The following is a 27,519-nucleotide window of genomic DNA, read 5'->3' on the forward strand; positions in this document are numbered from 1 at the left end:
GAAAAAATATAATAAAATATTTACAAAAATGTGAGGGGTGTACAATTTAGTAAGGTAAGAATGCAATACTACATTTTCATATGCTGCCAGAAGGTTTTATCGTGCTGGGTCTTCCTTATCTTTTTCCCGGTATCGCCATCAACAGGATCTCTTGTGCCATGGCTCTTTACAGCAGTTTGTATTGAATACACCTAAAGAATCAAGGTTTGGTTGTGTTATAAAAGAGAGCATGTTACAATGGCCAATGTAATTAACTAAACAGGTTTTTTTTAACATAATTATTTTTTTGTTGTTACTAATTTATTTTGTGTTACAGGTTCTCCACTAGTTTTGCATTTTATGGCCTTGGCATGGACCTGCAGAATTTTGGGATCAGCATTTTCTTGTTGCAGTTTGTCTTTGGCAGCATTGATTTACCAGCTAAACTGGGAGGAGCCATTCTGATGAGCTGTATAGGGCGCAGAGTGACACAATCAGGGTCCCTGGTTCTTGCTGGAGTTGCCTTGCTTTGTAATGCTTTTCTTCCTCAAGGTCAGTTCATCCAGCAGAGGATTGGTGGAGGTGTCTACAATAACCAAAAATTTTCGTTGCATTATTATTTACAGCAAGCCTAATGCCTACATAAAAAAGAGAATCCTGAGAAACAGCTGAGAGCATAAGCTGTCATTACATAATATACATTACAGCACCATCCAAAGCCCCTGATGTTTCTTCACCTCCAGTGGAGGAGCTTAGGGCCACCACTTGCTCCCATTCCAGAATGCATGCCTGGTGCTTGTGGGAGCTTTCAACAGAGGCATTATTAAGGGGTCTGAATCTTCCTATGCAAATAGCGACTTTGAGAAAGTCCGAAGGCTCTGGGCAGTGCTGAGCTGTTCTGATTCCACAGTATTAGGCACTGTATGTCATCTGTTACCCTCTACTAATGTTAATATGTCATTGGGCAGCACAGTGGATAAATGGTTAGCACTTCTGCCTGACAGTACTAGGGTCGTTGGTTTGGATCCCAACCACGGCACCACCTGCCTGGAGTTTGCATGTTCTCCCTGTGCCTGCATGGGCTTCCTCCGGGTACTCCGGTTTCCTCCTACACTCCAAAGACATGCTGGTAGGTGAATTGGATCCTGTCTAAATTGGCCCTAGTATGTGTATGTATGAATGTGAGTTAGGGACCTTAGATTGTACACCCCTTGAGGGTTAGGGACTGATGTGAATGTACAATATATATGTAAAGCGCTGCATAAATTGACGGCGCTATATAAGTACCTGAAATAAATAAATAAAAATAATTGTTGTCAAGTTCACTATATCATTTAACAACAATATAACAGTGTTTCTAGCATTGTGTGACATACACTGCTGCTGTGTAAATAAAGAATTTATTTCTACTTTTGGAATCAAATGAGAAAACCCTGCTATATGTTTGTTATGTGGTACCTTTTACACAGCATGAAAAAAGGGATATGTTTTTAAAAATAATTCTTACCTTTCTTTTAGATTTTGTTTTATAATAGGAAATGACCGCAAGGATATCTCGACAATGTCTGAATGACATTTTCTCTCATTAGCATGCAATGCAAGGAGCCCAGTTACTAAATGTTTAACCCTTTGTTAGGATAGACAGTGTTCAAGTCAAGTTTACAATTGATATTAATTGATAACAGTACAGTTAATTAGGGCAAACACAGCTCCCCAGCCCCCCCATAATCAAAAAGAACTTGTACAATTTTACAGTGTAAAGCAGCCCATAGATTATGCTGTTTTCTTCCCCTCTTCCCAAGAAAATTGCTGTGTTGATGGGGGAATGTGGTACTATTGTTTTTTTGCCAGCAGGGAGCTTTCTCTGCTAGCAGAACACAATGATCACTGCTAGAAACTATAGCCACGAACAGTGATCGCATGAAAAAAAAAACCCAGCAGGCTGGTTGAACTGAAGTTGATTTCAGTGCATAGCCAGTTCTGTCATCTTACTACTAAAAGTTATGTGCTGACCAGGGGCGAACTGACAACTCATGGGGCCCCCGGGCAATAGGGGATCATGGGGCCCCTGTGTCCTTGCCCAAACTCAAAAAAGCCTATGAAAAAGGTACCAGGGGCATCTCATGGGGCCCCCTACTGACCCCGGGCCCTCGGGCAATGCCCGAGTTTCCAAATGGTCAGTCCGCCTCTGGTGCTGACCACCTTTCTGATAGAATCATCAGGTATTTTTCTTTATTTAAACATGGAGAAACGTGAATGTATTGGAGACCTGTACTGAGTAAATATTTTTTGATTTTTAGCTCAGACATACACTTTTATGCTATAACTCATAATTAATATGTCCAATTAAGATGTTAAAGCTGAACATCACACTGCTCTTGTTATTCAAAGATTGTTTCCCACAATTCTGTGTATTGTGAGTTTTTGGAGTGGACTGACTCTTCAGTGCTGTAGATAGGGATCGAACCCCATTCAAACTTATCCTCAGCTGATGCTGCTCAGAAGAAGGTCTAGATCCTTTTGCTAAGAAAAGTATTATATGTCATATCGCTCATCTTCGTTGAAGCCTTATTTGTTCAAAAAGATTTTCTCTTTGTTCCTTTTTAGATATGAGAATTGTTCGAATAGTGTTGGCTGTTTTCGGTAAAGGCTGTCTGGCCTCCTCATTTTGCTGTGCTTACCTGTATTCTAGTGAGCTCTTCCCAACTGTTATCAGGTATATTGACAACACAATCACTGGAGGACTTAATGACTGGACTGGAAAGGTTTACCAGGACTGCCCATGCAATATCAGACAATGTTGGTGAAAAAGGCTGAGCCCTCTCTGATTGGCAGGCTGAAGGTTTGTTCTTCAACTGTCAGACTAGGTTCACACTAATGCGGTGTGGTACATTGCATGTGATTCGCACAGGAACCGCACTGCTTTCCTGTGCAAATCACATGTGATTTGTATGCGGTGCGACTGGAGCCATACATTTTGTATGGCTCCAATCGCACTGCACCTGCACCAAAAAGGTGAAGGACCCTTTTTGGGTCTGTACTAGAATCGGATCCCATGGGTATTCACACCTATCCGATCCCATTCTGCACATCAACCGATTTTGGGGTGTTGTTAACATACACATCCGCTTCGGTTCACATGAATAGGGTGTGATTCTAATGCGGTGCGGAATTCGCACAGAAAACGCTGCGAATTCTGCAACGCATCAGTGTGAACCCAGCCTTACTGGAAAAATCTGTTTCTTGGTTCTTTAAGGCCCTTTTACTTATATGGGATACAATAATGCGCGCATGTTACTGTGCATTATTTGGCTTCTTAATGTGCTTTGCATTAAGGCAAACCAATATGCCTAAAATTGCATATGACACTTTTTTTTTTTTTTTTAATACAACACACTATAATGCTACTATGCAGGTGCATTGCTTTAATGCTTCTACATTGTATTGCAGTAAGACCATACCTAACTGCACTGGGGAAGTGTGAATCCAGCCTAAATCTTCCTCTTGGCTCTTAGATTTTACTGGTTCTTGAATTCTAACCGCAGGTGGTTCCTCGCAAAAGTTAATTACTTTTTAGTTAAACTTTTTGCTACTCGGCGCTGCACTAATTCAACTGATAATTGCGCGGTCATGCAATGCTGCAGCCAAACGAAATTTACATCCTTTTTTTCACACAAATAGAGCTTTCTTTCGGTGGTATTTGATCGTCTGTGCGCTTTTTATTTTTCACGCTATAAACAAAAAAAGGCCAAAAAGTTTGAAGAAAAACAATATTTTTTACTTTCAGCTATAAAAAATATATAGTAAACTCAAAGTTGGTTATAAATTTAGGCCAAAATGTATTCTGCTACATGTTTTTGGTAAAAAAAATCCCAATGAGTGTATATTGATTGCTTTGTGTGGAAGTTATAGCGTCTACAAACTATGGTATAAATACTGCAACTTACGCCATTTTTCTGCTATACAGCGCTGCGCTAGTTTAACGGACAATTGCGCGGTCATGCAATACGGTACATAAATGAAATTTACATCCCTTTTTTCCCCACAAATTGAGCTTTCTTTTGGTGGTATTTGATTGCCTGTGCAGTTTTTATTTTTTGCGCTATAAAAAAAAAAGGCTGACAATTTTGAGGAAAAAAAAACAATATTTTGGACTTTTTGCTATAAAACATGTCCAGTAAAAAAAATGCAAAAATCAAATTTAGTCATAAATTTCTGCCAAAATGCATTCTGCGACATGTCTTTGCTAAAAAAAAACCAATATGTGTAAATTAATTGGTTTACGTGAAAGTTATAGCGTTTACAAATGGCGGGAAAGATACTGGGATTTTTAGGGTTTTTTTATACTAATAATGGCGGCGATCAGTGAATTATGGCAGCGACCAGCGACTTATGGCGGGACTGCGGCGGACATTCTGACATTGGGGGGTACTGACTTGGGGTCACTGACATCCCCAAAAACACTAATACAGTGATCAGTGCAAAAAGAAAAACACTGACACTGTACTAATGGCACTGGGGAGGAAGGGGTTAACTTTATTTTGCAGGGAAGGGTTATCTGAGTGAGGGGGAGTGTTTTACTAGGGGGCGGGGTGTGTACTGCACTGGACACCGCTGATCGAGAGAGAGAAACTCTTCTGTCTCGATCAGCTCGTCCTCGAGCTGACAAGGAAGTGATAGACAGCACAGCTACTGCAGCTGTGCTCTCTGTCACTGTTTACCGCCGATTGCCGGGAAACAGCCGCTAAGGACCGGCTGTGACCCGGCGACTGACATCCGCGGTGGTGATCAGCGGGACAGATAGGGCGGCGGTGCGCCTCGTGCACGCCCCCTATTTGTTTACAAAACACACGTTTTAAAACGTGGTTTTGCCTGCCAGTGCCGCCCTGCCGCCGTATTTCTACAGTGACAGGGCGGCAAGTGGTTAAAGGTATCTCTTTTCACATTTATATGTTTCACAGATATATTTGATTATTCATTATTCAAGTTTGGGACACTCTAAGTTTGGACATTTTTATTATTTTAGTCAAATACCATTGTATTCTTTATATTAGTTTAAAAAACATTTTTTTTGTCCTTCATTCAATTTTCTTTTCAGAGTTATATCACAATTGTCATAGATCAACCAATTATTCTCTGTAAAAGCGCGGCACCATTTACCATATTATATTCTAGTTCACATAAATGAGGATGTGATTAGGAGCCTGCTAGCTTTTATATTACTATTTAGCATATTATCCTAGTGGCTCACAAGTAACCCAATTCTTTCTTTAGATAACACATCTCCTGTATTGGAGTGCCTACACTTTGGTGAAGGAGCTCAGAGTCAATTTTGGACAGCAACATTGTCAGTCTGTGGGGAAGGGAATGTTAGATGCATTACCAAATTGAACAGATTGAAGCTAAACTCCAGATAACATTTATTAAGCAGTTACAGTAACATTTTTTTTTCCTTTTGGGATAAAGGTTTTACATAAATAAATAAAAGCTGATAATTGTAAACACCCCTGACAGAGTTAAATTATTTGTTTCAAGTGCTACATCTGCAGGACGGCTTGTTCTGTTGAAAAATAACAGACTTACTGGCCAGATCACCAGATGAAAATAAAGGAAAGAAAGCCTAAAAAATAATACGGACATCACATCTAAGAATTAGTAGTGTTCAATATAATAATTGTTTGCTTTTGGGTCTAATACTGCTTTAAAGTGGTTGTAAACCTCAGACATGAAATATCAACAAAACATATTTCTTTATACTGTGTACTGGTCTCAATTAGGAGCACTAAGTGTCATTTCTGCCTGCTGCTTTGTTCCTCTGCTATCAGCATGAATAATTTCTGACAATTTTTCCTGACACCAAAAGAAAAAAAGTGACGGGAGGGAGCTCCAGCACACAGCCTGTGATTGACAGCTGCAACTATGTTCCATTGTGCTGTGTGAAGGGGGATTTGTGCCTTCCCTCCAATCAGCTCTCAGAGCTCTCTCCACTCTGCAGTGTGTAATTGCAGCTCTCTTCTCCATTTTCTGAAAGCTCAGACAAGCTTTATAAATTCTGGACTGTGAACAGATTTAGAGAAGAAAATACTGTAGATAAACAGGTACAACATATGTAAAAACATTTGTTTCATCTCTGCAAATCACCTGAGGCCAGTCACTTCACTGTCTATATGTAAGAGTTTACAACCACATTAAGGATGAATTGCTACATAGTGCCTCCAGCTACAGAATTTAGTGAGCGCTCATTTTACCGGCTTTCCCTCTGACCTATAGTAAATGATGGTCCAAACAGGAGCGCTGCCATCCTGGGTGGACGTCATATGACATCCTCCCAGGATTGCACTTCACGGGCCGCAGGGCACAGTGGATGACATCGAGCTGCTGCCAGTACCATGTGAATGCTGTGACCATTCACAGCAGATCACATGACAGTTGTACACAATGAATTGCTTTGTGTTGAGGTCTGTGATTGGTCACAGTGATCACATGGTACAGACAGGGCTAATCACTGCATCTGTATTGTGTGATAGCTGTGGCCAATCACAGATACACAATAGCACCCACTGGATAAATGGATGCCATTCATAAAAATGGATTATCACTTTTATAAGCTATCAGAGTGTGTAAAAAAAAAAAAAATCCTGATCACCTCTCCAGAGTAGTACAGTGTCACTATGGTAACGCTATACTGCTCTTGTCACAGTATGTAAATAAATAAATGGTAGCAAAAGAAAACAATTGTCAAAAAAAAGAGTGGTTTAAAAATTGAAAAACAAATGATTATATATACAGTCATGGCCGAAATTGTTGGCACCCTTGATATTTCTCCAGGAAATCATGTATTTCTCACGAAACGTATTGCATTAACACATGTTTTGCTATACACATGTTTATTCCCTTTGTGTGTATTGGGACAAAACAAAAAAAGGGAGGAAAGAAAGCAAATTCGACATAATGTCACACAAACCTCCAAAAATGGGCTGGACAAAAGTATTGGCACCCTTTCACAACTGCGGATAAATAAGAATGTTACAAGCATGTGATGCTCCTGTAAACTCACCTGGGGCAAGTAACAGGTGTGGGCAATATAGAAATCACACCTGAAAGCAGATAAAAAGGAGAGACGTTCACTTAACCTTTGCATTGTGTGTCTGTCTGTGCCACACTAAGCATGGACAACAGAAAGAGGAGACGAGAACTGTCTGAGGACCTGAGAACCAAAATTGTGGCAAAATATCAACAATCTCAAGGTTACAAGTCCATCTCCAGAGAACTAGATTTGCCTTTGTCCACAGTGCGCAACATTATCAAGAAGTTTGCAACCCATGGCACTGTAGCTAATCTCCCTGGTCGTGGACGGATGAGGAAAATTGATGAAAGATTGCAACGCAGAATAGTCCGGATGGTGGATAAGCAGCCCCAAACATGTTCCAAAGACATTCAAGCTGTCCTGCAGGCTCAGGGAGCATCAGTGTCAGCGCGAACTATCCGTCGACATTTAAATGAAATGAAACGCTATGGCAGGAGACCCAGGAGGACCCCACTGCTGACACAGAGACATAAAAAAGCAAGACTACAGTTTGCCAAAATGTACTTGAGTAAGCCAAAAGCCTTCTGGGAAAACGTCTTGTGGACAGATGAGACCAAGATAGAGCTTTTCGGTAAAGCACATCATTCTACTGTTTACCGAAAACGGAATGAGGCCTACAAAGAACAAAACACAGTACCTACGGTAAAATATGGTGGAGGTTCAATGATGTTTTGGGGTTGTTTTGCTGCCTCTGGCACTGGGTGCCTTGACTGTGTGCAAGGCATCATGAAATCTGAGGATTACCAAAGGATTTTGGGTCGCACTGTAGGGCCCAGTGTCAGAAAGCTGGGTTTGCGTCCAAGATCCTGGGTCTTCCAGCAGGACAATGACCCCAAACATACGTCAAAAAGCACTCAGAAATGGATGGCAAAGAAGCGCTGGAGAGTTCTGAAGTGGCCAGCAATGAGCCCAGATCTAAATCCCATTGAACACCTGTGGAGAGATCTTAAAATTGCTGTTGGGAAAAGGTGTCCTTCCAATAAGAGAGACCTGGAGCTGTTTGCAAAGGAAGAGTGGTCCAAAATTCCGGGTGAGAGGTGTCAGAAGCTTATTGATGGTTATAGGAAGCGACTGATTTCAGTTATGTTTTCCAAAGGGTGTGCAACCAAATATTAAGTTAAGGGTGCCAATACTTTTGTCCAGCCCATTTTTGGGGTTTTGTGTGACATTATGTCATATTTGCTTTTCTGCCTCTGTTTTATATTTGTTCCAATACATACAAAGGGAATAAACATGTGTATAGCAAAACATGTGTTAATGCAATACCTTTTTTGTGTGAAATACTTGATTTTCAGGAAAAATATCAAGGGTGCCAACAATTTCGGCCATGACTGTATTTTTTTTCATACTGTCACCAGTCCCTGATCACCGCCACACTAGTTATACAGGGGTTGGACAAAAAATATGGAAACACTACATGATTTGCAGGTGTGAAAGTGATGACATGTTTCGCATTGAAAGCAGAAGTGACACTTTTGTTTCCGCTGTGTGATGAGACACCTAGCTAACAGGTGGGAAGCCTCACTTTCATAGTTCACTGCATGCGCTGCTAGTAATATGGAGTAACGTCAGAGCTTACTGAGCTTCAAAGAGGGCAAATTGTTAGTGCCCGCTTAGCTGCTACCTCTGTGGCTGAAGTTGCCAATATATTTGCCGTGTAGCGAGGTACAGTATCAAAGATTATAGTGGCATATAGAGTTTCTGGGAAAATGTCATCTGATAAGCATAAGCACTTCGGTCAACTGACCAAAACAGACAGAAGGACATTGCGCAGGGTTGTGACCTGAAATAAGAAATCAACTGCTGCAAAAGTGACTGCAGAGCTCAATCTCAGTCTTCACGGGACTCAGATTGAGCTCTGCAGTGACTTTTGCAGCAGTTGTCATAACCTTTGATACTGTACCTCGCGACACAGCAAATAAATTGGCAATTAGTCATGGAGGCACCAGCTAAGCGGGCACCAACAATTTCCCCTCTTTGAAGCTCAGTAAGCACTGACATGACTGTATTACTAGCACCGCATACAGTGAATGACGAAAGTGAGGCTTCCCAGCTATTAGCTAGGTGTCTCATCAAATAGCGGAAGCAAAAAAGTGTTACGTGACTTCTACTTTGAACATGAAACATGTTGTTACTTTCACTCCTGCAAATCATGTAGTGTTTCCATTTTTTTGTCTAACCCCTGCACTGATGGCGCTTTATGTTAAAGATAATTGTGTAAAAAAAAAAACCAAAAAAACGCTTTTTTTTATTTTATTTTACTAAAAATGGTGAAAAAATTACAACTTCAAAAAACTCGCCATGCCTCTCACTAAATATCTTGGACTGTCTACTTTCCAAAAAGGGGTCATTTGGAGGGTATTTGTACTGTCCTGGCATTTTAGGGCCTCAAGTAATGAAATAAGCAGTCAGTACATCAGGATTGACTGATTTTCAAATTTATATCATAGTTTGTAGACTCTTACTTTCCTAAAGACTAAATGATATACACTGATTTGGGTTATTTAAAAAAAATGTAGCAGTATACATTTTGCCCTAAATCTATTAAGATTATGTATTTGCAACATTTTATAACAGAAACGAAGAAAAACACATTTTTTCCCCCAAAATTTTCAGTCTTTTTTGTTTATTTATCAAAAAACTGCAAAAACAGTAGTGATTAAATACCACCAAAAGAAAGTTTTATCTGTCTCAAAAAAAGATAAATATTTAATTTGGGTACAGTGTTGCATGATTGAGTAATTGTCATTCAAAGAGTGACAGCATTGAAAGATGAAAATCGGCCTGGGCTGGAAGGGGGTGAAAGGGTCCGGTATTGAGGTGGTTAAAGTTCTGCTTATTATAAATTTGTAAATACTTAAATGTCTATTGTCTGGCCACATGTTCACTTTAAGCATTCTTTGAATGTTTGTACTCTTTTTGTGTTTGCATAAAAGTATTTTGGCAGTCAATCAACTGGTTGAGTTCTAGAAAACATGGCAGATTCCTGTAGACATCAGGTCATCAAGCAAAGATCACAATATATGCAGATCTCCATAGACTCGGCACAGAACTTTTTTATGTCACGTTGTGAAGCCCTGCGCAAACTGTTGGCACTATATAAATCCTGTAAATTATAATAATAATGTCAAAGGGAAAATCTAATAACTCTGTTGGATATTGATGCCAGTTACATGCTGTACCTCTAGCATTATAGCTGCTCTGGGATTGTCTACTATGCACATAGGAGTATTCTATGCACTTAAGATATGAACATGCATATGTTTGTACATACTGTCGGAAAGAGAAATTGTGAAATGCCTTGTAGAACTCTCCACGATCCCCAAAGACCAGCCTTTCTCAACCAGGGTGCCTTCAGGCTTCTTCAGGGGTGCCTTACAATATGCTTAAAAACTGCCCAAAAATGGTATAAAAGCCAGCAAGTGGATCAAGCCTGCATTTAATTACACAAAGCCATAGGTTTTCATTGCGCACTTTTACAACCAGCCAGCTGAAGGCATCCTAACAACCAATTACATCATTAGTTGATAAGGAGGACATTGGGCGCCTGCACAGCATCCTTGTTTGCCCCTTCCCGCCCCTCTTTATCAGCAGTGAAGTCACATTAGCTGAGTGAAGGAGAGAAACTAAGGGAGAAACACTGGAATACTAGTCAGTACCCGTTTGCAAAGCAATATTTGCTTTGGAAGAATAAATCACCTCTAACGATGGGTGTCCTACACATGTGGATGTTGCTGCATTATTTAAAACTATTAGAATCGTTTTTTACATTTTAGAATGGGGTGCCTTGAGATTGTGCAGAATGTTAAAGGGTGCCTTGAGATTGTCCATAATTTTAAAGGGTGCCTTGACTGAAAAAAGGTTGAAGTAACACTGGAGTAGACAAATTACAGCCTTGGCAAATGAACTCTCCTATTTGCATTAAAGAGCTGCACAGCTTTTGGAGCTCCCAAGAGATGAACAAAGAATCTGACCATGTTCTGACACCTATACGCCTTCACTGTGCACATTTACCTGCAGTTTGGAGGAGTTACAATAAAAACACAGGTTAACTGTAGGAATATTTCATATCATATAAAAGTCAAAACTGGAAAACACAAATTACAATTTTGCTTTATTAAAATGATCTTCCTTTCTTTTCCAGACAGAGTGGAATGGGGGTTGTTGCTATGAAAGCCCGCATGGGCTCCATGGTTGCTCCATTGGTTTTGATGTTATCAGAGATTTCTCCTATCTTTCCTCCAGCAACATATGGAGTGGCAGCAATAATATCCGGGATTGTAGCTGTGTTTTTGAGTGAAACTTGTAATCTGCAGTTGCCAGATACAATAGAAGAAGTTGAAGCCAGGTAGGGTCACATTTTAAAGATCTTGATTCCTGCCATTTTACAACATAATGTCTGTTTTTTTAGCACTATGTTATATTTCTCCTCTGCTGAAGACAAACCAAAAATTGCTGAGTACTACAGATCTGTAGAAAATATAGAGAAACACATTAACAAATGTGCTGATCCTTGTTCAAATTGAATTGATTTCTTCTTTCCTCTTTTAGAGCAGGGAGTGGTTCATGCTCAGTCTTTACATAGCCCAAGGCAATATAACAAAGCTAAAATGTAATAAATAATTTGTTTCAATCAAGTTGTGTATGACCATCCTAGTCCATCCTTTGTGCTATGGTTCTGTTTATTCTACAATTAATTGTCATTACATAAAGCAGACCTTTCTACCCTTTCACAGCAGCATAAACCTTTGCATGCTGATATGAAATCATCTTACATTCATTGGTAACCAAGATTTTACGTACAATTATTTTTCACCTCCTGGTTATGTGAGGTACTAGTGATGTAATCCCGGCCTCACAGCTGCATCCTGGGAAATTGCTGTCTCATGTTCCAGGAGGCAGACCCAAAGTTCCAGGCAGAGTTCCAGGAACTAAAGGGAGTTGGTTTCATCTGAACATGCAAAAGATCAAAAACTAAAAGCCTGGCTCAGTCTCTACTTCTTAACCCAAATTATATATAGTTGAAAAATGGAAATCCAATGGACAGCTAGGCACCCATAAACAATTTAGTTATCCATCCATATATTCTTTTATTACTTATCATAGAAAAAACACATACAAAAACATTATCGCTGTTATATATATGTAGCTGGCTGATCATGTGAAGATCTAAAATCAGGTGGGGTGTATGTATTTTTGTTCCTGTATTGTTTAAGGGACTATAGAGAACAATATTGTGCAAATATGCGGATAGTGGGTACTCTACCCTTCTTCCCTTAAGTCTTCCAGCAGAAAGCCCTGGGTTATAACTAGTTGTGCACAGATTACATATTTATGTGATGTGATGGACTCAGAGCCTGTGCTAGACTATTTTGCGCCCTAGGCAAGACCAGCTACTTACGCCCCCCCAGTAAATAAATAATTTTAAAAACAGTAGAAAATATTAAATCAACAAAACATGAAACTGCTAAATTTCTTTTAATGTGCAAAAATAAGTGACATAAGATGCTACCAGCACCAATATTAAAGACAAAATCAGTGTCATGGGTGAACTGTATCTGTGGTTGGCAGTGGCAGGGTGACACTTGCAGTGAGTGGAGGATGATAGATCCACACTGACAGATTCCAGGCTGGAATTCCCCAGGCAATGGGGGGAGATAAAATTTTGTCACAGCAGGCAGCTGAACTGAGTGCTTCCACACAGTGACAGGTCCGACACACACAGATCAGCAGGCACTAGAAGAGCAGGCTGTGGGTTCATGATGATTTCATCACTCACTGACACATTGCATATGTGATGGATGTCCAGCCAGCCGGGTCACACTCACACAGACAGGAGACGTCAGCGTCAGACATTACCTTCCTCTGCAGGTGCAGCTCCGCCTCTGCTGACGAATGGGAAGAGAAAGACTGGAACTCCATAGTGATCAGCAGCCACCAGCTGGCTTGCAGTAAGGGACTGAGTCTGAGAGGAACATTGGAAGGAGTGGCAGCTCAGCTGAAATTGCATACCAAGTTGATGGGACCATTATTGTTTCCTCCATAGTTTCATGATGTGAGGAGTACATAGAATATACCTCAGTTGCATAAGTTGATTACTGGAGGACTTTTTCTAAATAGATCAGCTGATGTGATACACTGCAAGACACTTAAGCCAGCTATAGAGGGACCGGCTGAGATTCGATCCATCTATGGGCAGGCTGACTGTAGTCAAGTTGATCCATCGATCAACTTTGGTACAACCAACATGTAGGATTTTTAGCATGAGATCGCCAGCAGCTTGCCAGCTAGCAGTAGTCATTGTTTTCTCCTGACAGGGACAGCTTCCCGTAACCCCCCCCCCCATCCCTGGGAGAACAAAAGCTCCACAGGAGGTATTCTCCCAACAACACAGACTGTTGATGGGGGACTGTTGCAGGAAAGAAAACATATAATTTATGGCCTGTCTAAGCAATACTCCACACCAGATAATAAAGGAAAATTCTAGACCAACATTGCTCATTTTCATCAGTACCTGGGTGGTATATGGGAGCCAGGTGCAGCGGCTGTTTTTATGAGTTGTCTAATTGTGTTGTCCTATTATCGTGTAGGTGTTTTTTTATATTAAAAGAATATATGTATGGATAGCTAAATTGTGTGTGGTTTCCTAGCTGTCCATTGGATTAAAAGTTTTTTTGACTTTATTTATTTATTTATTTGGGGGGGGGGGTTGAGAAGGAGAGTCTTAGCCAGGTTTTTATTTTTTGCATCAAATAGATATGCATTGGTGATTCCTCCTCTTGTAGTTGTATTATGTAGGTACATTGATAGGACAGTTGACTGAGGACCTTTTTTATTTATTTAGTATAACCTTAGGAGAATTGGAAGGTACAGAAAAATAAGGTATACAAAGAATAGGAAGCCTGCAATTATCTAAAAGTATCAGTGATCGGTGTTACTTAAAGGCTTTACTGTAGATAATAGGGTATTTTATTTCAAAAATGTATTCTATAATTTGTCATGTTTATATTCATATTAAAATCATGTTTTGGTACAAAGCATTGCAAAGTTATTTATTTCTACATAAAATACTTTTTTTCAATTCTGCACTTTTGTAATGCAACACTAAACAAATCAAAATAAAAAAAGGTTAAATGTTAATGGTTAGAAAAAGAGAAATAAACAATAACAAATAAGAAGTTAATTATGACCGGCTAGGAACTAAAGATAGTAAATAATAAAAGAATTCTGTATAACAACAAAACACATTTTTGGAAACTATTTGCTCTGCATTAGGACTGGAGATCAGGAGATCAGTATATAGCTAATACATGGACAGCAATTTTAAAAACACATTTCAAGTCATTTTGAAAAGTGTATAAAATCTCCGGGAAGTGGTGATTGCAAAACTGTCTTCAAATTCTAAAGCGTACAGCAGAATCTCTATATCCAACAACCTGCTCCCCCACCGTACTCAGTGGTTCCTCTCACCAGTCCACACGTCAGCACTGCAATGACATAGACCCAGCAGAATGGAACCACAGTGCAAAGTTAAAGATACAGGTATCTGACAGTCCCAAAAGTGTTGAATACTGAAGATTCTGCCAGAGATTTTAGCACTTAAAGACAACACCGTCCAGAAGTAAGCATTTGTATTACAGAAGTCATTTCAGGTTTTTTTTGGAAGCAAAAGGGTGACTTTAACTGACTATATCCTTTTCCAAACACTAAATCAAAATGTACTTGCTTGTCCCAAAATCAAAAGAATATACCCAAATAACCTTTATCTTTTTACAGATCTAAAGGTAAAGATATACACAGGATCATCCCAAAAGAGGAAGTCCCCCTTACAGAGAGTCAACCTCAAGGTCAGCCTTCAAGAAGACTCTTAGTGGAAACGGCGTAATCAGCCCTAAGCTATAGGCATGGATACAATGCATTTAGTGTGATACGTTGACAATTTGTCCATGGGAGCAGAAATTGTGTGTGCAAATTGCAAACAATCAAGACACCAAGACCATTTCTTCAACTCTATGTGTTTAGGAGAAAAATAAACCTAATACAATCTTAAATATGTTTGTTTGAATTCACATGACAAAAGATAAATTCCTGGTAATGATGCAATTCACATTTTGTATATGGAGGCAAGGTTTAGGGTCATGTGACCGCCATGACACGCCGTCACAGCGGTCACATGATTGGGAAAGGTCCCGATCGAAAGAGGAGATCGGGACCTTTCCGTGAGCACCGGACATGTGTTCTGGGAGCGCGCAGGGCACGCACTTTCAGCACATATGCTCTTTTTTATTAGAACGCAAATGTGCGGCCGCGAGGCGTCTAGGCCCAGATGCCGGGAGGCCGCACATTTGCGTTCGGCCGGTGTGAAGAGGTTAAGCCCTCTGCTTACACTGATGTGCTGCAGAATTCGCAGCAGCATTATAATCGCACTGTTCATGCGAACCGCTGGGGGGGTGTATGTTAACAACACCCCAAAATTGGTTAGCAAACGCGGTGCGATGTGTAGAATCGGATTGCATGGGTGTGAATACACATGCAATCAGATTCTAGTGCAGACAAGAAAAAGGTTCTACACCTCTTTGTTGCGTATTCAGTGCAATTTCAGCCATACAGAATGTATGGCTCAAATCGCACCACACAGAATTCAAAAGGGTTTTGCACAGGAATTCTGTGTGGTTCCTGTGCGAATCACATGCGATATACCACACCACAGAAGGGTAATAGCTTAAAGGCAAACAGAAGTCTCACATTTTTTTCTGTCTCATTGCTGTACTGCTCTATTTTAGGAATTTTCAATTTCCCCTTGAAGATGCCTTTTTTCCTCTCTATAAAAGCTCTGCTAACTGCCCCCCCTCTCCAGTGCTCTATGCTGACATAAATGACTGATGACCACACCCCTTATCACAGGCACTCTCACACAAATCTATACCACCAGAAAGAGACAAGCCAAGTCAGTAGGAATGCACTGGACAGAGAATTGCCTATTGGAGTGCACATTCTATATGTAGACACACTTCTGTGACTTCAACTGGGCTTTAAAGTGAACCTGTCGGCCATTTTAAACTTAAAGTACCGTAAACTTAAAGGGGGGAAAATGTCAGTGCATCTTATGGAGCAAAGATGGAGCGGCCGCTCCGGTATTTCCGCCGCCGCCACCATGTCAGAATACCGGCCCGGCCGCTCAGCTCTTCTCTCCTGCAGGACCTTACCTGTTCCTCTGTCCAGCGCTGTAGTCTTCCCGCGCCGGCTTCTGTGACAGCCGGGTGCCCACTGCGCATGTGCGCGAAGCTCTGCACTTTGTGAATGGTCCAGCGACTTTTGGGACACATGACAGGTCCCAGAAGGCACCGGGCCATTTACAAAGCGCAGCGCTTCTTGCGCATGCACAGTGGGCACCCGGCTGTCACAGAAGCCGGCGTGGGAAGAAGCCAGCGTGCCCACACTAAACTTCAGGTACCCGCTCCCCCTCCCTCCCCAAAGGTCCGCAGTCTCTTGGTCATCTCCTGTACTGTCTGCAGTCCCTGGTCATCCCCTGTACTGTCTGCAGTCCCTGGTCATCCCCTGTACTGTCTGCAGTCTCTGGTCATCCCCTGTACTGTCTGCAGTCTCTGGTCATCCCCTGTACTGTCTGCAGTCTCTGGTCATCTGTACTATGTCCGCAGTCCCTGGCATTTTCCCTGTACTATGTTCACAGTCTCTGGTCATCTGTACTATGTCCGCAGTTTCTGGTCATTCCCTGTACTATGTCCGCAGTCTCTGGTCATCCCCTTTACTGTGTCCGCAGTCTCTGGTCATCCCCTGTACTGTGTCTGCAGTCTCTGGTCATCTCCTGTACTGTGTCTGCAGTCCATTGGTTCAGAATATTTTTTTTACTTGTTTTTCACCTCTAAAACCTAGGTGTGTCTTATGGTCAGGTGCGTCTTATGGAGCGCGAAATACGGTAGATCTAAAGGCAAAACTTTTTTTAATTTTGGATAGAGTAAACAAGGGTTACAACCAGTCAGTTTTTTTTTGCCACTTCTGTCCTATTGGGAAGATTTTCATTCATTTCCTGTCCTATAGTCCAAACTGGAAGGGAGAGGAAATTAGATAAAAACCTTGTTACTGTGGAAACATGTATATGATGTAGGCAGCTGCCTGCTCACCTAGATAAAAGGTGTGGGGGATAAGACGTTTAACAATAAACATGAAAAAGCAGCCCCTAGGAAAGCACCCCAGGAACACAGCGGTGTACTGCACCCCACAGGGTTGTACTGGGTAAACAATCCAACACATGGACACAAGAAGAGAAATATTATTGAGAAACATTCTAATTCTTTATTTTCAATATCAAAATTAAAAAAAATAATCACAAAATCATATAAATGCTCCCCCTAAATGTCAGTAATAAGTTAAGACTTCCCACTGATCTTAAAATATTAGGTTCTTTTTTCAGCACTATTGATTTTTGCATATCATTGGTGGGTAGAAGAAGTAATCACCGTGACTGGGACTCATAAAGGGCATTAAGCCTTTTCCTTCATAGTGTTCTGTGGAAAGGTTTGGACTGCACTTATTTTAATTAAGACAACGTTGTTTTGTTTTATTGTTGTTTCCATGGTGAATGTGGTTTTGACATTTAGGGAGGAGGGTTTATATGATTTTGTGATTTTTTTTTGTATTTTGATATTGAAAATAAAGAATTAGAACCTCTCTTGATAACTTTCCCCTTTATTGTGTCCACGTGTTGGATTGTTTAGCCTGCACAAGCCTTGTGTGGTGCACTACACCACAAAATCCCTGGATTCCCACACTGTTGTCACCAGGGTTACCAGAAGTAGAGCGCCAATTGGACGATTTCCCTCCTATTCCTGTTCTGTGCCAACCAAAAATTTGCGATTTTCTTTTGCTTTCACGCCTGGTGATAACCATAAACAGCACACATTTAGAGAGTGATACAGACAGCAATAAAAACCTCAGAGATGTTCCAATTCCTCTGCTCTCTATCCAAAACTAAAAAAGTGTTACCTTTTATTTGAACTGCTTAAGTGCCTACTAAGAGGAAACGCCACAAGACGGTGGCTTTTACCTGTATTGTCCGCTGGGGCCAATACAGATACACTCATTGGAAAAGGGGATGACAATTGTCAGACCTTAAGCTAGCCATGCACTGCTTGGATTTGAGTCAGTTACTGTGAATTGGCCAACATTTGAGCTGTAGGTGGCCCTTCCAACATCACCCTTCTGGACAAACATCAAATAAGGAGCCAGAAGGAAAGAAGTGGACTGAAGAGTGGCTGCAGCCAATCAGCTGCAGACCCTGTTTGGGTATTCTGATTGCCATGGGAGCCAGCTGTCAAAATGCAATAGACCTAGAATTGAAGCATCACACTGACATGTTCAAGTCTGAAATGAAGTTTATTCCAAACACATTTAATACAAATCCCATTACGTTTTGGGAGCCAAATATGGCCCCTTTATCAGGGCTTATGAAGATATGAAATCAAAATGTGAGGACTCAAAAGGTAACAGTCTGACTATCCCACAGGGTTTCATCACACCGTCACATGTACCACTGACGTTAATATAACTTCAAAACCGTTTTCCATCTTCACTTCAAGACTTCAGTGCCCCATATCCACCCCCAGAATACAATAGTCAGCAGTGAGAGAGTCATCCATCCTTTATATTTAGTATGGATTTGGGAATTTATGGATGGCCGGCTTTAGTTTTGAACTTAGACCCTAATGACAAAGTGAAAATAGAGGTATATGAAGGGACGTTTTCTGGCTACTAATTTCAGGCATCTTGAAATGTCTGTTCTTAGGTAGGTTCACATTAACATACTCAATAATGTTTGCACTGAGATATGGTAGTTTTTTAATTTGATTAAAAACAACATAGAATTCCCCTTCAGCTGATCTAATATATTGTGAAAGACTGTTCTGAGACGTAACCAAGTTCTGGATGTTGCCTGCAAAACACAAAAAAACACTGCTCTGTCAGTGGGAGGGAAAAAAGTCTACTACATCGGTGGTGTCATTACAAGGACTGTTCTGGCATCTTTGTCATTGGAATGAAGGAGGGGAGCTTGGGGGCTTTGTGAGGCTCATTTAACCCTGATGATCATTTGGACCCTGTGTGGCTCTAGGGAAGGGTGGAGAGCTGGTGGACTCTGAAAAAGATTGGGTAGTTATGAGGCCCTTTGTGGAATTCAGGTATAGAGGGGAGCTGTGGGGCTGAGTTGCTTCTACCCACTCTCCTTGTAATCACGGTTCAGACTTCCTTCTTTGTGTAGTCCCTGCTTGGAAATGGAAACAGCTTATCCTTCTCCCGGTCTCGACTCGTATATGTCCCATGACAAAGGGAGACAGGAAGAAGAGTAGTCTGCTCTCCATCCTCGATGCTCGTGTCTTCAAATTCCTAGTGCCAGCCCATTAAGATACTGTGCCTAGTGTGGCTGCCCCTCCTACCCCCTTCTTCAAGTTACTACTTTAGGGACAGGAACACAGGCACTGCATGTTACATTGAAGACTAATTGGAGCTGCGCTATCTCTAGGTGATAAATAAACTCCTGTGATGTTAATACCCCACACAGTGTACAAACTTGTAAATAAATATACATAAACCAAAAATTATTGAATAGAATGCACATGAAAACATCCAAATTGTGGATAATAGTGAATACCACCCAAACGTAAAAAGGTGTAACTTAGGTACACCGCTAGAAATAAAATAGGTGACTATGGGTGAACAAAACACATAATTACACAAAACAAAAAATTATTGAATAGAATGCACATGAAAACATCCAATTAGTGGATAATAGTGAATACCACCCAAATTTAAAAGGTGTGACCTAGGTACACCCCTAAAAATAAAATAGGTGACTATGGGTGAACAAAACACATAAATTACAAAGTAAATAAATATATGAATATATATTACTGCTTTTTGAATTGTGCCCAAAAAAAAACATGATATGATCCTATTGACAATCCCAAAACTCAGTGATACAAATACAACACAAATAATATCCTGCAACTGATTAGTTGCTATAGGAAATGCTCCCAAAATTTAAGTGTTCACAGTGAACATAATAAAGAATAGGTGGAAGTGAAAAAATAAAATCTAAATAAATAAACAGTAGAAACTGGTGTGGAAAAATAAAATAAACTGCAAAGTAATTTCTGCAACATCTATTACTGAAATCCGCTGAAGCTTACGGATTCAAGTGAGATTTGTGAAAAAATAAATGAACGTGAAATCACAAAACAGTGACCCCTAAATCAGGGGTATGTGAAATAGATGGTGTATAAGTGACATAAATAAAATGAACATAATGAATCATGAATATCATACAAAAGACCCTGTCAGGGATCCGGGTATGACCAGAAATGTGTGGGAACACAGGCGTGGTCAGGGCTGGAGAGGTGGAATGGTCAGGCAGGCCGTATGGGTCTGTAATGCACCATCTGGCGGTACCTCTAGCAACCCACAGAATAGGATTCCCCAGAGTGCGGAGTCTAAGTCCCAGTCTGCTTGTTCACCAGGGCCCCTGATGGTGGGGATGGACTTGGAGCAGACAGAGACCAGGTCGCGGCCCCTGAGTACACCCATCTATGGTAAAGGGATCCGCCAGAGGTATATTCTGGAGGAGAGCCTGACGTGAAGAAGCAGATGGGTCCGTGCAGGATGGATGGATGGCTGAGGAGAAGCGTAGTCAGACAGGCCGGGTCGGTAACGGTGGGGAAAACGCGGTACAAGGCAGCAGGCACAGAATAGTTGGGTCACTCGTCGGGTCAGTAACAAGATCAGATCCAATGAGGGTATCCAAGAGAAGTCAGACAGGCCAGGGATCAGGCAGGAGAAGTCAGCAGAGGTTAGGATCAAAGCAGGGTCAGCAACAAATCAGATAGGCAGGAACACAGGATACCAGGTACAGGGGCTCATGGGAAACAACACCAAGGCACTTACTGCAGGTCTGGCCATTGCTTAAATACACCTGCAATCAGCTTCAGGTGATGACTTGATTGCAGGAGTGAGATTCTGGCTGCTGAGAGCACCCGCTGGCCAGCACTGGTACTGCAGCCCACAAGGTGAGTCCCACCACCAGTGGCGAGTCCATTCCTGACAGACCCGATGGCGACAAGTCCCATGAACTACATATACTCCAGCCAAAAATGTGAAGTCCAATACACCTAAAGACGGTGAAGGTGTCTTGTAGTTCTTAGATAGTGCTGGTATTGTGAAGGTGAATATGTAATGTAATAAGATCCAACACTAGGAGAAATGCCCCCTCACCTCCATGAAGTGACCCTGCAGGGCCAAAAATCCTTTCTCATAGATCTCAACCCCATAGAAAACCTTTGGATGGAGTTGAAAGTCCGTGTTGCCGAGCGACAGCCCCAAATCATCACTGCTCTAGAGGAGATCTGCATGGAGGAATGGGCCAACATACCAGCAACAGTGTGTGCCAACCTTGTGAAGACTTACAGGAAACGTTTGACCTCATTGCCAACAAAGGATATATAACAAAGTATTGAGATGAACTTTTGATATTGAGCAAATACTTATTTTCCACCATAATTTGCAAAAAAATTCTTTCCAAATCAGCCAATGTGATTGTCTGGATTTTTTTTCTCATTTTGTCAGTTGAGGTCTACCTATGATGCCAATTACAGGCCTCTCTCATCTTTTTAAGTGGGAGAACTTGCACAATTGGTGGCTGACTAAATACTTTTTTGCCCCACTGTATACCCAACAAGGACCAGCGACGTACTGGTACATCACTTGAGTTTGAATGGTTATACCAGGATGATGCCTACAGCTGCAGGCATCATCCTGGTGTCATTTTTTTCAGCTGGCAATAGGCCTTCATGTAAAAGCAATCCTAGTGGCTATTTAGCTGCAGGATTGCTTTCACAAGCAGTAGGAGACAATGACCCCCTCCCCCGCTGCCTTCCACAGCCTTCTCGGGCAGTCCCGTGCCATCGGGGGAACCTGAGAATGCAGCCGGTGTTTCTGCCAGCTGACCATAGAGCTGAATGGAGAAGAGAATGGTGCCAATCATCTCTATAGCCTAAGAAATCAGAAGCTACGAGCATTTCATAACTTCAGTTTCGCAGGATATAAACAGCGCCATTTGTAAATTGGGAAAGCATCTGATAATACCGATCCTGGTTTGATTAGATAATGTAAGGACAGAGGAGATATCTAGAGTCTAATAGAACCCAGATTTCTGAAAAAAAGAATATATGACAATTCCCATTGAAGTTATAGGGGATATTTGCATTTCCTGTGATAGCATTAAAAGTGATAAAAAAATGAAATAAAATAAAGGGACAGTGTAAAAATAATGAAAAAAAATCAAAATAACTTAAAAAAAGGTACCCTAACCCCCCCTGTGCGCACGAGTGCACCTGCGTTCGTGAGCCTTGACCCTGTGCCAGTATGGAACAGCAGTTTCACCATGCATGTAAGGTATCGCCACGAACGTCAGCTCAAGGGCAGTAATTCTAACTCTAGACCTCCTCTGTAATTCCAAAATGGTAGCTTGTAAAGACTTTTAAAACATTGCCTATGGATATTAAAACGTATGCAGTTTGTCGCCATTGCACGGGGCATGCACAGTTTTAAAGCATGTCATGTTTGGTATCTATTTACTCAGCATACCATAATCTTTTATATGTTACCAAATAATTGGACAATATATTGTGTTTTTGTGCATTAAAAGTAAAAAAAGTGTATTTTTTTTAATTACTTTTGAAAAATCGCTGCGCGAGTACTACAGTATATGATGCCTCGACTACTGTAACTCCCTCCTCACTGGCCTACCTCACCGCAAGCTATCCTCACTTCAGTCTATCATGAATGCTGCTGCCAGACTCATCCACCTTACTAACCGTTCTGTATCTGCCACCCCTCTCTGCCAATCCCTCCACTGGCTTCCAATTGCCCAACAGATAAAATTCAAAACGCTAACACTGACGTATAAAGCAGTTCATAACACTGCCCCAAACTACATCACCGATCTTGTCTCCAAATATCACCCAAACCGTACTCTCCGCTCCTCACAAGACCTCCTACTCTCTAGATCCCTTGTCTCCTCCTCCCATGCTCATCTCCAGGACTTCTCCAGGGCTTTCCCCATCATCTGGAACTCCCTACCCCAATCCATCAGACTATCACCTACTCTGCTCACCTTTAGGTGCACTCTGAAAACTTATCTCTTCAGAGAAGCCTACTCCACCCTCAGATAATACTGGAATCCTCTACTCTTCCAACCACTCCATCCCCCACAGTTATTACCTCTTGTACCACTATCCCCTCCCTCTTAGATTGTAAGCTCCAAGGAGCAGGGCCCTCGAATCCCTCTTGTATTGAATTGTACTGTTACTTTACTGTCTTGTGTACTGTCTCCCACCATAATGTAAAGCGCTGAGCAAACTGTCGGCGCTATATAAATCCTGTATAATAATAATAATAATGTACAGTGAAGGAAATAAGTATTTGATCCCCTGCTGATTTTGAATGTTTGCCCACTCACAAAGAAATGGTCAGTCTAAAAATCGAATGGTAGGTGTATTGTAACACAGAGACAGAATAGCAACAAAAAATTCAAAAGAAATGCATGCCTAACAAATTACAGTATGCAGTGATTTGCATGTTCATGAGGAAAATAAGTATTTGATCCCCTTCACAAAACATGACTTAGTACTTAGTGGCAAATCCCTTCTTGGCAATCACAGAGGTCAGATGTTTCCTGTAGTTGGCCACCAGGTTTGCACACATCTCAGGAGGGATTTTGGCCCACTCCTCTTGGCAGATCCTCTCCAAGTCATTAAGGTTTGGTGGCTAACGTTTGGCAACTCGAACTTTCAGCTCCCTCCACCGATTTTCAATCGGATTAAGGTCTTGAGACTGGCTAGGCCACTCCATGAACTTATTGTGCTTGTTATTGAGCCACTCCTTTGTTGCCTTGGCAGTGTGTTTTGGGTCAATGTCATGCTGGAACACCCAACCATGACCCATTTTCAATGCCCTGGCTGAGGGAAGAAGGTTCTCACCCAAGATTTGACAGTGCATTGCCCGTCCATTGTCCCTTTGATGCGGTGCAGTTGTCCCGTCCCCTTAGCAGAAAAACATCCCCAAAGCAGAATGTTTCCACCACCATGTTTGACAATTGGGATGGTGTTCTTGGGGTCATAGGCAGCATTCCTCCTCCTCCAAACATGGCGTTTTGAGTTGATGCCAAAGAGCTCAATTTTGGTCTTATCTAACAACACTTTCAACCAGTCCTCCTCTGCATCATTCAGATGTTCAGTGGCAAATTTCAGACGGGCCTGGACATGTGCTTTCTTAAGCAGAGGGACCTTGCAGGCACTGCAGGATTTCAATCCTTGTCGGCATAGTGTGTTACCAATTGTTTTCTTGGTGACTGTGGTCCCAGCTGTCTGGAGATCATTGACAAGATCCTCACGTGTAGTTCTGGGATGATTCCTCATGATCACTGACACTCCACGAGGTGAGATCTTGCATGGTGCACCATACCTAGGGAGACTGACAGTTGTTTTGTGTTTCTTCCATTTGTGAATGATTGCACCAACTGTTCTAACCTTCCAACCAAGCTGCTTGGCGATAGTTTTGTAGCCCAGTCCAGCCTTGTGTAGGTCTACAATCTTGTCCTTGACATCCTTGGACAGCTCTTTGGTCTTTGCCATGGTGGAGAGTTTGGAATCTGATTGTTTGATTGCTCCTATGGCCAGGTGTCTTTTATACAGCTAACAAAATGAGATTAGCAGCACTCCCTTTAAGAGACTGCTTCTAATCTCAGCTTGTTACCTGTATGAAAGACACCTGGTAGCCACAAATCCTGCTGAATGATAGGGGATCAAATACTTATTTCCCTCATGAACATGCAAATCACTGCATAATTTGTTAGACATTATTATTATTATTATTATACAGTATTTATAAAGCGCCAATAGTTCACTCAGCGCTGTACATTACAGAGGGGGACAGAACATGTGACAGAACAATACCAATACAATGCAAAACATGAGGGGATCGAGGGCCCTGCTCTTTCGACATGCATTTCTTTTGAATTTTTTGTTGCTATTCTCTCTCAGTGTTACAATACACCTACCATTCAATTTTTAGACTGATCATTTCTTCGTGAGTGGGCAAACATTCAAAATCAGGATCTGTATAGCACTCTGCCCGAAAGCACCTTGGTCAGAACAAACACTGTACAGAGTTCTATTACACAGGGTCCAGCACTGTAAGGCTGCATTACAGGCAAATCTCAAGGATTCTTCTCTCCTATCCAATAAGGCTCGGGTACCATCCATGTTAGCTAACAGCTTTCCAAATGGATTCGATTTCAGTCCATGATTCACAGAGGAACCATTTCGGACCTCCACGTATGCTCCAAGAGTACATGCAGCACATAAGCGACCATCCACCTTACAGACATTGGTGAAAAACTGAAGTATTTCCCATGTAGGAGGGGTTATAGAGGGGAGGAATTCCTGTATGATTGATCTGCCAAAGTTCATTCTCCTATAAGTGGCGCATAAGCCACATAGCCATTAATATAGCCATCTCTCTGTCCCGTGATGTATGATAAAGAAAAAAAACGGTTTTCATTGTTTGAGTGCCTTTATGTTAAACTCCATTTGGCCATTGCCTGAAAGATGGTTTTTATTTCCTGGTTCAGTTTAACCACTTGCCCTCTAGAGGATTTACCCCCCTTAATGACCAGGCCTCTTTTTGCTACTCGGCGCTGCACTAATTCAACTGATAATTGCGCGGTCAATGATGTACCCAAACAAAATGTACGTCATTTTTTTCACACAAATAGAGCTTTCTTTTGGTGGTATTTGATCACCTGTGCGCTTTTTATTTTTTGCGCTATAAACAAAAAAATACCAAAATTTTTGATGAAAAACTATATTTTTTACTTTTGGCTATAAAAATTATATAGTAAACTCAAAGTTAATTATAAATTTAGACCAAAATGTACTCTGCTACCCTGTGCCAAAATGTATCAAAAAGGTAAAACTAATAAACTGTTTGATCAATGCCCCCTGAAGAGCGATATGCGGTGAATTGCTTTTCAAAGGGCATTTGACTGGCAGTGAGGCGGTGATAAGTCATCTCCACACCACCAAATTTAACCCTGTAAATGCTGCACTACTGTGATGCAATTGCACGCGGCTCCATAGACATGTTTATGACAGCGCCCGCCAGAAGTGACATACGGTTTCATTTTTGCCAGGGTTGCGAAGCACAGTGGCATGTGTACACTCCTGAGCAGCTGCATGTCCGTATTCCGGCAGGCGGTCAGGGGCCAGTAAAAATACCACTCAACCGTGTTGTTTGACTGCCCCTGGCTGCATGTGTGAACAAAGCCTTAAAAACCATAAATCCCCTTCAAGTCTAATATATTCATATCTGTAAGCAAGTTGGTGTGTTTTGATATACTGTATGTGTGGTAAACACTCTGAGCTGATCATGTACAGTCTTGTAAGTTTTCAGTAAAGCAAATTAAATGGGAATCAAATCGGGGCATTGACTAGAGCAGTGGTGGGCAACCTTTTTTTTTCAACTGAGCCAAATCTCGCCAAAACCACGATTGAAATTTATTTTGAGAGCCACATTTTTAAAACTGAAAATACATCCCCCATATAGTAATTCATCCCCCATAGTAATTCATCCCCCATAGTAATTCATCCCCCATATAGTAATTCATCCCCCATAGTAATTAATCCCCCATATAGTAATTCATCCCCCATATAGTAATTCATCCCCCATAGTAAATAATCCCCCATATAGTAATTCATCCCCCATAGTAATTCATCCCCCATATAGTAATTCATCCCCCCTATAGTAATTCATCCCCCCTATAGTAATTCATTCCCCATAGTAATTCATCCCCCATATAGTAATTCATCCCCCATAGTAATTCATCCCCCATAGAGTAATTCATCCCCCATAGTAATTCATCCCCCATATAGTAATTCATCCCCCATAGTAATTAATCCCCCATATAGTAATTCATCCCCCATAGTAATTCATCCCCCCTATAGTAATTCATCTCCCATATAGTAATTCATCCCCCATAGTAATTCATCCCCCATAGTAATTCATCCCCCATATAGTAATTCATCCCCCATAGTAATTAATCCCCCATATAGTAATTCATCCCCCATAGTAATTAATCCCCCATAGTAATTCATCCCCCCTATAGTAATTCATCCCCCCTATAGTAATTCATTCCCCATATTGTGTCAATTCACTTACCTTTGCTCCGCGCGTTTCTCTCGCCGTGTTCCCGCGCCGTTCCGGTCTTCAGGGCGGACTGTGAGAGGAGAGGAGTTCGTCACGCTGCCCCGCCTACATCCTGGCTGCCCCGCCTACATCCTGACAGCCAATGTTTGCCACGCTCCGCTGGCTGGATTAAAAGGTCCGCC

At 41.5% G+C, this 27,519-nt stretch overlaps 1 protein-coding gene across 3 annotated transcripts in view; it reads left to right on the forward strand.

Moving 5' to 3' along the window:
- The window catches only part of LOC149441392 (solute carrier family 22 member 6-A-like), a 65,195-nt gene extending 50,072 nt beyond the window's left edge, over positions 1–15,123 (forward strand). For all 3 annotated transcript variants that reach the window (XM_089657400.1, XM_089657401.1, XM_089657399.1), the window contains 4 exons: positions 317–531; positions 2,587–2,695; positions 11,211–11,414; positions 14,843–15,123. In XM_089657400.1, coding sequence (XP_089513526.1) covers positions 317–531; positions 2,587–2,695; positions 11,211–11,414; positions 14,843–14,951 — 637 coding nt within the window. In that variant the 3' untranslated portion in view covers positions 14,952–15,123. The remainder of the gene's footprint in view (positions 1–316; positions 532–2,586; positions 2,696–11,210; positions 11,415–14,842) is intronic.
- The last annotated feature ends 12,396 nt before the right edge of the window (positions 15,124–27,519 follow it).

Source organism: Staurois parvus, unplaced genomic scaffold, assembly GCF_062004578.1.
Source record: "Staurois parvus isolate SC_StPar_1 unplaced genomic scaffold, SC_StPar_1.0 ptg000989l, whole genome shotgun sequence".
In the NCBI taxonomy this organism is placed as follows: domain Eukaryota; kingdom Metazoa; phylum Chordata; class Amphibia; order Anura; family Ranidae; genus Staurois; species Staurois parvus.